Consider the following 11,273-nt stretch of genomic DNA (forward strand, 5'->3'; position numbering starts at 1 on the left):
GCTCTTTATTTCAAACCAGGCTAAAGGGGGATGCCAATTGCATATGAATGACGATATTTTTCCTTGTGCTTGAAGCAATATCTTGGCAACAAACAAGAGCTTCGTGAAATTGCTAGACTTGATCCACACCATACATCTGACGAATCTTCATTAATAAGCGGTAACACATGCCAGATTCTAAACCCAGTTAAAATGGATTTTCCATAAATAACACCCATTCGGTCCTTAATATAAGACCTATTTAACTAATTTGATTAGATTAAGGAAGTTAGGTAAGTTAGTTAATCATAAGAAATATGACACGTTTTTCCTAAAATACCATAATCATCTTTCTTAATACTCCTCTTCCTCTTATACTTGATTATGGTTGAGGGAGTATCCATATGAGTAACTTAGAGAAAATTGATAAATATAAGAAATGAATCTTATATTTAGGACCAAAACCAACTCAACAATTAGGTCCTATATTAAGAACCGAAGGAGTAATCAATAATTTTTATAGAATGAAAAATAGAAAGCACTGTGATACCTTTTTTAAAGGGAAAAGGAAAAACCAAATTAAGTGCCTAGCATTTGTACAGATATCTTACTTGGATTAAACTTCGCATACAAAACACACCATCCACCCCGGGGGCCCAAAAACAAAAAGGGGAGAGGGGGGGGTCCCTCCATGGCTAGATGCATCAAACTATTACATTCCAAGTCTAAACTGCAACGTCGAGAGTAAATATTGATTCTATGTACGATATAAATTTCTGTAGAAGTCCCAACCTAGCAACTCAAATTACTCTCTCATCTAACACAGAAACTCCAGATTTTGACCACTCAGCCTCAAATTCAATGATTTCTAACGGTGTAAGATTTAAAGATAGGATTCCTTCACATTATTTTGGTGCTAAGTACTAACTACAGCTACAAATTAAAGTCAATGAGTGTCTCAACTCAAGTTGCTGCTAACGAAGGAATGCCACCTATGATATCCCCATTACATAAACCCATTCAGGAACCCAGTTTCTTGACGCATTCTTGGCAGTATTTGGTGAAGGAAAATGCGGATACGAAGCCAGATGTTCTTTACTTATTAATCTCACTTAACTTCACATGTTTATGTGCAGCCTTAAAGATTATGTAATCTCATGTGTATACTTCTTACTCCACTAAAACCAGAAAAAGAGAGGAGAAAACGTATCAATCCTAAGTTACAAAGGACAGGAAAAAAAAAACTGAATCGTGATGATAATTAAGTTCACAATCAAACAGAGCATCACGAAACTGCTATCAGTATTCCGTATAGTATAAATTAAGGGTGAATGTCCATTTATAAAGGCCAGTGAAGGAAGAGCCATAACATCCACTATGAAAGTCGAAGCACATGTAACAGTAGTTGGGTGAATTCAAACAGAAACCAGTATTCAGTAATAAATGGTAAAGGGAGCATGAATCAGAGATTTATGAAGTCTAATCCCTAGCACCAAAGGCCCAAAATTATGAGCTAGAAAACTCTTAGAATTCAAAATCAGATAAGCTTGAATGGAAGAGGCCAAGGAGTAGACCTGGGAACCTCGACCTTGTCTTTAATGCGCTCGATCATCTTCTCCCTCTTAGGCCTAGCGTTGCCATATGATCCCTTGAATCTCTTCCCTCGCTTCGTCTTTTTGTCCCCGCGCCCGCACAACACCGGCAACGGAATAGCTCCTCCACAGGACGGCGCCGCAGGAGAAGTCGCCGTCGAGGTCGGCCGCGGTGTCATCATAACCCGCCACAATACTCCGCCGGATCTCTGCATCGCACCTGTTGCCATGGTTCTAGCTGACTCGCGCTCCAGTGGCTAAACCCCGAGAGCAGAACAGGAGGGAAGGGGAAACGGGAATCGCTGATGGGTAACATGGGCTGGGCTTTGCTTTGAAACTGGGCCTATGGGCTATACGGGCCATGATTGGTCCTTTGGTCTGGGCTTTGCTTTCAAACTGGGCCTATCAGCTATACAGGCCCAATAGTCGCTGTCTTAACATTGGCTAGTGAGGCCACGGTCCAGTTTGATATTTGAAGCCGCCATCTGATTGTTTAAAATAATTATTTGCTCAAAAAAAAAAAAAATTGTTTAAAATAATTAATGACACGGGGGCCCACATCTTTGAACGGCGTCTTGTGCCTTTTGGCAGATTCCGGATCCAAGGCACTAATAAAAGCTCTAGATATGGATCTATTGCAGTGGCCGATATTGTATGTTACTTTTGTAAAAGTAACACTTTTATAGTATTTATATAATAATGGATATTCCGTTCATAATTTGGGATTTCAAATAATATGAATGGTTTGAAAATTTTATAAATTTAAAAAGAAAAATAAATTGATATCTTTTATTTATGATCAAAGTAAACATCCTAATTAGTTTTTAGATTTGAGATCAAAAGAAGTATATATTTTAAATTGGATGATTTTTAGCAACATGGAAAAAAAAGAAACTACGGCGAATTCAAACCCCTAATGCTATACCTCGCGATCTTGGGAGGATTTTCCCCAAGAGTGGCTTCCCTCTGCTACTTGTTTGGTTCTTTGACTGCCCACTGCTTGAAGTGACGCCGTTTTGTAGCTGTTTCCTTTTTTTTTCCTTACATTACAATTAGGTGAGGTTGCGCTAAGAAAGAGAATGGGAGAGGGGGCTATTCTCCTTTTTGGGAAGTTAGTTGTAGTTGGGATCCACTCAATAGGAATAAAAAATATTTATAAAATACTACTAAATAAAAATTAATAGAAATGATTTTGAAGAGAAAATAAAATTAAATGAAAGAAAAATTAAAATAAATAAAATGATTTTATAGATACAAAGTATTTTTATATTTCTAAAATAAAAATTAGTAAAAGAATACTCCTCTCTAGCCCTATTTATTATAAGGCACTTCAAGTTAAGAAAAACCTTAAATTGTATTAATTATCTATTAAAATACACTAACTCTTTAACTTTATACCTATTTGATATATATTTAAAAATAGATCTATATTATAATAAATGAAGGATAAAATAATATATTCATACTAAAAATTTAATAAAGCGACCTATAAATAAGAATAGGAAAAATCATCTCTTTTTGCCTTATAAATAAAATCAAAAGAGTAAAGAGTTAACTTTCATCGTGCACTTTAAAGTATTTTTTAATAACGTTTAATATTTCAAAGTAATTTTTGTGCATCTAAAATTCTTAAAAATTTTTTTAGTAATTATCAGTATCTAAAGTAATTTTTGGTGGTAATTTTGCCATTGAAATATTTTCTAAGTAGCAATGAGCACCCTAAATTTAGAATACTAAGTTCTTCTGAAAAAATACTTTAGTATGTTAAATGCATAAAAATATTATAAAACACTGAATGCTATTAAAAAAAATACTATAAGGTGTTAGATAGAACTTAACTCTTTGTCTTTTACTAATTTTTATTTAGAAATACAGAAATATTTTGTATCTACAAAATCATTTTATTTATTTTAATTTTTCTTTCATTTAATTTTATTTTCTCTTCAAAATCATTTCTATTTACTTTTATTGAGGAGTATTTAGTAAACATTTTTTTTATTCCTTTTGGGTGGACCCCAACCACGACCGACTTTCCAAAAATTAGAATATTCTCCTCTCCCATTCTCTCTCTTGGCGCAACCTCACCTATGGAAATGTGAGGAAGAAAAGAAGAAAATCAGCTACAAAACGGCGTCACTTCAAGCAGCGGACCACGTAGTGCAGAGAAGCCACTCCCATTTTCCCTAACCACCATCTTCACTAGCAGAAAGGAAAAAGAAAAAGTGGGAACTCAGGCTAATATTTATAAGGGTAATTAATCAAGATAAACAATTGATGATTTCATACCAGGAAAGTGTGTCTTCATGTTTTTACCCTTAGGAAGAGCTTCCTTATAAAATATTATCTTAAAAAATTCAAAGGTTGAACCACAGTTAAAGTTATTACATGAAGGCAGAGTGCTAGCATAGATGCACTATCTTCCTTTATGCGATAGGGGTGAGACCTATTTGAATAAAGGCTTGCTTTATAATTGGTACATTGCTCACTTTATTCAACACTCGCAATAATTCCATTAAGGACTGTCTTGCCTCTTTGAATTGGTCTTTTTAAAGCCCAATCACATATCTAGGGTCTAAACAGACTATAACAACAACGAAAATGCAACTTTAAAAGATCAATGTTCTTTAAGTATTTTTCCTCTCTCATTGCACGGTCATTTTTGCAAGTGCTAAGTATTCAAATTGAAGTTCTCTCTCTCTCTCTCTCTCTCTCTCTCTCTCTCTCTCAACCAAAGGCTATGGATATGCCATAAAAACAAGATAAACCATATCAAGTTTAGATGCAATTTTAGCCGGCCAATAGCTTTTTACAGAATTAGATCCCCTACCCATTTTTCAACATGGGTAAGGCGCCCAAACGCTCATCTCATGATAAAAGTAGTTATGGTACAATCTTGAAATTATTTAAAAAAACCATAAAAATGCGAAAATGTGTCATTTTATAACTGCAAGGTATCTGCATATGTCCTATTTTATCTATAAGCTACAACAACAACAACAAACCTTGTTCCATTATATGAGATTAGTTGCATGTTTGCAAAATGATATTGTGCTTTATTATTAACTAAATCTTTAGATGGGTTGACAGCTAAAAAGTATCGTTCAATGATTTTATTGAGTGTTCTTTTCAATCTTTTCCTATTCTTTTTTAGAGGACTTTGTATTTTCTTATCTACTATTCTCATTGGTGCCTCCAAAAGCCTTATTTTTACATTTCCAAACGGAAGAACAATATCATCAAGGAAAAGCATTCACTTAAAGATTCCTTGTTGAATAAGCTTAGTTAGAAAACATCTAGAATAAGGTCAAACAAAAAAAATTGAAGTATAAACATTACAAGAGAGATTGCGGGTTTAAGCTCTTGAAGAAGAAGCTGGAAAAGAATTTGGGAATGCCATTTGCATGTGAACACACTTGCTTTTGTTAAAGCAGAGATTCAGCTTGTAGTTGCAGATATATGAGGAGGAGGAGGATGCCAAAAGAACCTCTAAAAAAAACAAGCATAAGATGCTGAGAGCCTGCACATCATAATTATTCATTAGATATTCTTACGTGCCATTTGTTGATATTCAAATTCCACTTTGTATTCTTCTCGTTACAGCTGCCGATATATATGCCTTATTGATTGCTCTGATCTAGAATCTTGAATATTCTGTAAAAGTTATCTTATAATTATATTTTATACATATATGCTTCCACAATACAAGTAAACCCAGAGCAACATGTATGTGTAAAAGTCAGACCTAGCTAGCCACAAAGCAATCTTTGTGAGGTTCGCACACAGACACAGAGGATTTTAGATTAAGAAACAGAGATCCAATTCTAAGAACTATGAGACAGTGAGAATATGAAGGACAATCATGACTTTCATACCACTTGCTTTGGTTTCTTTGGCATATGCCATTTTCTCTCCAATACTGACCTGCAAGCTTTATTTCAAGCTAGCAATGGAAGGCACATTTCTGTTATGTTTGGTTGGAAAGTAATAGAGAAATAAAGGAGAAGGATTTTCTTTATTTACCATTAAGAATGCCTTTCCAGTCATCTCTATCTCCTAGATTGCGTCGAACCTCTTCCAAATAACCAAAAAAGAAACCTATGCTACGTGCTGATGTCCTTGAAAGAATAAGAAGCTCAAACGCGTAAAATCTTGGATTCCTTTCTGGAATAAGGATTTTGGGAACTAGTTTTAATACTTATCGTAATAATAAACATCATAATACTCATCATTGTGTTAAAATCTAAACCATTCCAAACTAGTTTTAATGGTTTAAATTTAAAATTTTTAACTTGTGATTTTTAAATAAAAAATTTATTTTTTGAAAACACTTACAGTTAAGATGTTACATTTATTCTAGATTATGTAACTATTGAAGAAAAAATATTTTTTGAACAACAAAAATATTTAATATTAAATATTGACTGTCCATATTAAATTTGAATAGTTGAGATTTGATAAGTATCATAGTGCTCATAACTTCAGTAAGCATCAAAACAGGCTTCAGGATTTAGGTATGTTTAAGCTTTTGTTTTGTATTTCTAAAAATTGACACGGAACATCAATTTAAGATAAGGATGAGGTTTTGGCAAGCACTAAGTAGAACATCAATTTTGGAAAGAAAGAAACATCAATGAAATTTATAAGAGTGGGTGTGATTTTTCTTTTATGCCTGGGCAACATAAAATTGGGGTAAATTAGTTACAGCCTCACAGGGACTTACAAGTAAGATTTTCAGATCAATGTAAAAAATGTGAATTAAAAGTCAAATCTTTACGAATAAAAATAACTTTTATTTGGAGGATGCGATGTAAAGCTAGATTAGGAGGTGTGGGAAGGGGAAAGCATCAAATTTGTGGTGAAATATAGGGCGAAAGAAGACCACTTGGAAAGAGGAAGCATCCAAGTCCCATGTACACCACAAATATGTGCCAACAAAATTGTGGTCAGCCCTTACGCGCAATTGGGGCAATTCCAACTCCTGCCGCCGCCCAACCCTCCCATTCATGCATCTCCCATTTCAGCAAAATGCCTTGCAAGCCATTTAATTGGATATCATAACTCTAATTTCCCATGGATCCGTCTTGGCTTCTATTACTAGTCAAAATATTTTTTATACGTTTCTTGTTAACTTTCCTTAAACATTTAATAATGTTTTGCTGCTTACAAATTGGGCCATGATATACCACTCTGATGCTTTTTTAATTGTTATTTATAAGAGAAGATTTTAGTCTTTTTTTAATTTATCACTTGTACTTTTTTTTTAGTACTTCATTTTCAATTCTATCCCCATCAATTTAAGGGCGATGAATGTAAAGATGAAGAAAGAAAAAAATGAGTGAGAAAAAATGTACCGGCTATTTAATAACAATAAAAAAAAATTTATGTCTTTTATAATTTCTTTAGTATTAAAAAAATTACAACAAATAACCATTAAAAAGTACCACAGTGGTTTATATTTCTAGAAATCAGAAATCAGAATCCAACTTTTGGTCATTGAAGCGATTGACCCATCCACCTGCACCGTCCACACACGCCTACGCAATAATAAAGCGGCCGAACGAAGGGCCCACGCAGAATCGCCATTAACTTAACCAAATTAAATCAATCAAACTCACACAATCACGGAAAACCCCACCAAAAAATGATTCCCTCACGCTTTTTCGTTGACCTTGATCTTAATTACAATCTTTTTTTATCTTTGTTTTATTGATATAATAGTATTAAATCGTTTTTATCTTCATTAAAGAATATTTAATTTATCGAATTTCATTGACCTTGATCTTAATTACAATCATTCTTTCTTTATTATTACCAATAATCCAATTTTTAGTTGAAAACTAACTTACATTTATATCCCCTCGACATCATAAAAGTTGTTGATGTCAGTTAAAATTCTAACCATACCAAAATGAACTATTAATATTAGTATCAATAGTTTAAAAAAAATTATTTGTTTTGCCAGCATACAAAAACACGTTTATCTAAGTCGTGCTACAACCCATTCTCATCGTTTATCTTTTCCCCCGTTCATTTTCATCGTTTATCACTAACCACGGTACTGGTACTCTTTGAGAGCGGACAAAGGGTTCAGCGCAAAAAGAAAAACAAATAAGGAAAGAAATGGATTTGAACAATAACTCTTGATGGGTCTTGGGGGGTCAAAAACACCAAAATTCAGGAACTCTTGGAACTTGGAACATAAATTCTAGCAGACAGACGTGAATGGAGGGAACAAACACCCTACACGCTTCCCACATTCAATCCGTTTGTTTTCTTTTTCTTCATTTTTCCTAAACTTGACAGTACCAGCAGCACAAGGCCAAAAAAAAAAAAATACCAGCAGCAAAATGCCGGCAACAAAAGCAAAATAAACATTAACGGACGACCTCGACGACGACAAGCATTAATTTAAAAATACACACTGCGGGCAGGGGAATGCAAAAGCGTAAATGGACAAACTCACATCTCAAGCAACGCAATAGGACCACTGCTCATCATCTGCGACCACAGAATCAGCAGAAACGCCATTGAAATCATCATCAGAAGCGCAGTAGTAAAAGCCATTATTGTTGTTGCGAGCAGCGGTCAAGCAGCAAGAATCCACAGCCAGATATGGCATGTTGTTGAACGAGCGGGCGAGGCTGGAAGCCAGAGCTGAAGCATTGTGGATCTTATCTTCATCCTCATCCTCCATTTGCTGCTCGAAGCTCTCTTGCACGCGGTGCTTCAGAGTCTCGAACATGAGCTCGGGCTCGTGTTGCATCACCCGTAGGACATCCGCGCACGACGGCCCCGGCACTGCACGCGTCACTGCGAAGCTGTATGGACCGTCGCTCTGCGACACCCGAACCACGCTCGGGCCACCGAACAGATTATGGACTCCTCCGAGTGCCTCCTCGTAAGCCCCACCTAAGAACATTCCCAGATAGTATTTCCTGACATTACCGCCATTGGCACCACCTTCGCCTTCCAGATCATGGAGCGGCAAACTAGACTCGCCTCCTATGAACTTGTCTATTTTTCCATCACTGTCACAGGTCAAATCTGATAAAATTCCCCTTGCGGAGGGCTTCTCGTCCAGACGATGAATGGGAGCTATGGGAAACAGTTGTCCAATGGCCCAAAAATCAGGAATGGAAGTGAATATCGAGATGTTGGCATGGTATGTCCTTACCGGATCTGTTGCACCCATTGCCTTATTCACCAAGTCACACAAACCATCAACAGCAGCAAGGTGCTCCATGTCTAGAGAACCCTGTTTGAATTGCTCAACACATCGTTGCTTCAATTGATCAACGTACAGCAAGCAGGTATCATAATCACCTCTCATGGCCGCAGCAGAAAGGTTACTATAATCTGCCCGAGCATCCTCTGAGAGCCTCTCCGCCAAATATTGCAACCCAAGGGTGGACATCGTTGGAACTTCGTAAGAAGTTGCAGAAACCACTTCAAAAATAAAAACAGAGTGATGAGAAACAATGGCCCTGCCGCTTTCACTGCAGAGCACTGGGTGCCTGACCGACCTGCGATCACAGACACACTGGAGTGCTTGAACAACTGCCGCAGCGTACTCTTGGAGACCATATCCAACAGATACATCAGAGTCAGCCGACTTGGAACCATCGTAATCTATGCCCAGACCACCTCCAATATCGAATACTTGCATATGAGCACCTAGTCGAACCAATTCACAATAAATCTGTGCCGCCTCTCCAACCCCATCAGCAAGCAATGTGGTGGAAGGAATTTGAGAGCCTATATGGAAATGAAGCAACTGTAGGCAATCAAGCATACCCGCTTGTTCCAGCTTTTTGACTACACGCAGAATCTGGATTGTGGTCAGCCCAAACTTTCCTTTCTCCCCTGAAGTTGAACCAAAATGACCAGAATGTTTTGTCCTCAGCTTAGCTCGAACACCAATAACAGGTCGAATGCAAAGCTGCTTGCTCAACCCAATGATCAAGTCAAGCTCTTCCTCTTGCTCAAGAACAATTATGGTGTTCAAGGCGAGCTTCCTTGCAATCAGAGCCAGAGAAATATATTCACCGTCTTTAAACCCATTGCATACCAAAAAGGCTTCAGAATTACCCGTGCACAAACAATTCATGGCTAGGAGGAGCTCAGGTTTCGATCCTGCCTCTAGCCCAAACCGGAATGGAGATCCAAACTTAACAATATCTTCCACAACGAACCGGTCCTGGTTACATTTGACCGGGTAAACACCTTGGTAATGGGATTCATATCCGAAAGATTGAATTGCGTACTCGAAAGCCGAGTTAAGGGATTCAAGCCGGTTCTTCAGCACGTCCGGAAACCGAACAACAAGAGGAAGCTGCATACCAAGGCCGCCGGATGATTTGGGATCTGAGACTTTCTTAACAATCTTGAGCAAATCAATCTCCTGGTGAGAAAGGGTCCCTGAACCATGAGGTCGGACAGAAATATTCCCAGATGAATTCACAGAAAAGTATGGAGCACCCCACCCATCGATCTTGTAAAGGGAAGCCGACAGAGAAGGTGACCAATGGGAATCGTCCATGGAAACGGTGACGGTGTTGTTATCGGCGGTAGTGTTCCTCGTCGCCGGAGGTACGCCAAAAAATGTGACCGGCGCCAGAAGAGAGCTATCCCCAGCTAAAGCGTAGCCAGGAGGACCAAGTGCAGCATCCACGCAACAAGCTAAGGCCGGCATCTCTTCTGCGACGATCAAATTGAATCAGGGAAAAAGATTCTTAAAATTTTTGTAATCTCGTTCAGATGGGGGCTTTAAAACCCGCCGAGGCCGAGGCCCCGGCTACCCCCTCAAAAGAAAACAGTAGAAGATCTATTGAAAATGGAGAAACCCTCCCTGTTCTCCTCACAGAAAATCCCCACACCGACCCCTCAGAAGAAGGATTTCCACACGGATAACAAAATGAAACAGGCAAGGGCAAAATGAGGTCGGCAATTAAACGCGGAAAGCTTCCCACACCATGCAGATCTGGTTCATAGATTCAAATAAAGAAAATAACCAGAAGAGCGTGGTGATCGGGGAAAGAGGAGGGCAAACAACGAGGAAACAGGACAAGCAGCTTCCGGGGAGGTCAAGATCGAGGAAATGGAAAGCGGAAGGATGGAAAGGCAAAAGAGGAAACCTCTGGGGAAATAACAGGCAAGAAACAAGGAATTTGAATGAAAATTACAAAGAGAGGCTCCAGAAATTATGAAGTTGGATGCAAGAAAGACGGAAACGAAGGTGGAATGGGCGAGATTTGCATGAGCGGCGAAGCTGATTTATATGGGGAGGGAGGGGCGGATTGGGCCGTGGGCCCGGATCTTGGACTCAAATAGATTCGAAAATTTATTTTCAACGTAACAAACCCTAAAATTCTTTTTCCAAGAAAAAAAGAAGATAAAAGTAAGCATACGTCATCATCAAAATAGTTAAGAGAATATAATATTTAAATTTATGTTTCAAATAGTGCTCAAAAAAAAAAATTTATGTTTCAAATACTATTTTCTCTTCGGACTGTATGTAGTCCAAATGTCTAAATGCAAATGCCAAAAAAATGTTTATTCAAATACTCTTCCGGTCCTTAATATAAAACCCAATTGTTGAGTTAATTTTGATCTTAAATATAAGACCTATTTCTCATATTTATCAATTTTCTCTAAATTACCTCTATGGATACTTCCTCAACTATAATCAAGTAAAAGAAGAGA

General features: G+C 37.5%; 2 protein-coding genes across 2 annotated transcripts; both read right to left on the reverse strand.

The window, feature by feature from the left end:
* Positions 1–1,264: 1,264 nt before the first annotated feature.
* Positions 1,265–1,833, reverse strand: LOC114725607 (30S ribosomal protein S31, mitochondrial). The gene has a single exon (XM_028912133.1). It carries the CDS (start codon positions 1,799–1,801, stop codon positions 1,517–1,519), a length of 285 nt encoding a protein of 94 aa, XP_028767966.1. The 5' UTR covers positions 1,802–1,833; the 3' UTR covers positions 1,265–1,516.
* Positions 1,834–7,727: 5,894 nt separating this feature from the next.
* Positions 7,728–10,810, reverse strand: LOC114725605 (arginine decarboxylase-like). Its single transcript, XM_028912130.1, has one exon. It carries the CDS (start codon positions 10,261–10,263, stop codon positions 8,038–8,040), a length of 2,226 nt encoding a protein of 741 aa, XP_028767963.1. The 5' UTR covers positions 10,264–10,810; the 3' UTR covers positions 7,728–8,037.
* Positions 10,811–11,273: the final 463 nt, after the last annotated feature.

The sequence above is a fragment of the Neltuma alba genome, unplaced genomic scaffold, assembly GCF_004799145.2.
Source record: "Neltuma alba isolate B1F8T4 unplaced genomic scaffold, ASM479914v2 tig00012258_pilon, whole genome shotgun sequence".
NCBI classification, from domain to species: Eukaryota; Viridiplantae; Streptophyta; class Magnoliopsida; order Fabales; family Fabaceae; genus Neltuma; species Neltuma alba.

Coding starts and splice junctions, on each gene's coding strand:
- LOC114725605 (XM_028912130.1), bottom strand. CDS start 10,263: ATGCCGGCCTTAGCTTGTTGCGTGGATGCTGCACTTGGTCCTCCTGGC.
- LOC114725607 (XM_028912133.1), bottom strand. CDS start 1,801: ATGGCAACAGGTGCGATGCAGAGATCCGGCGGAGTATTGTGGCGGGTT.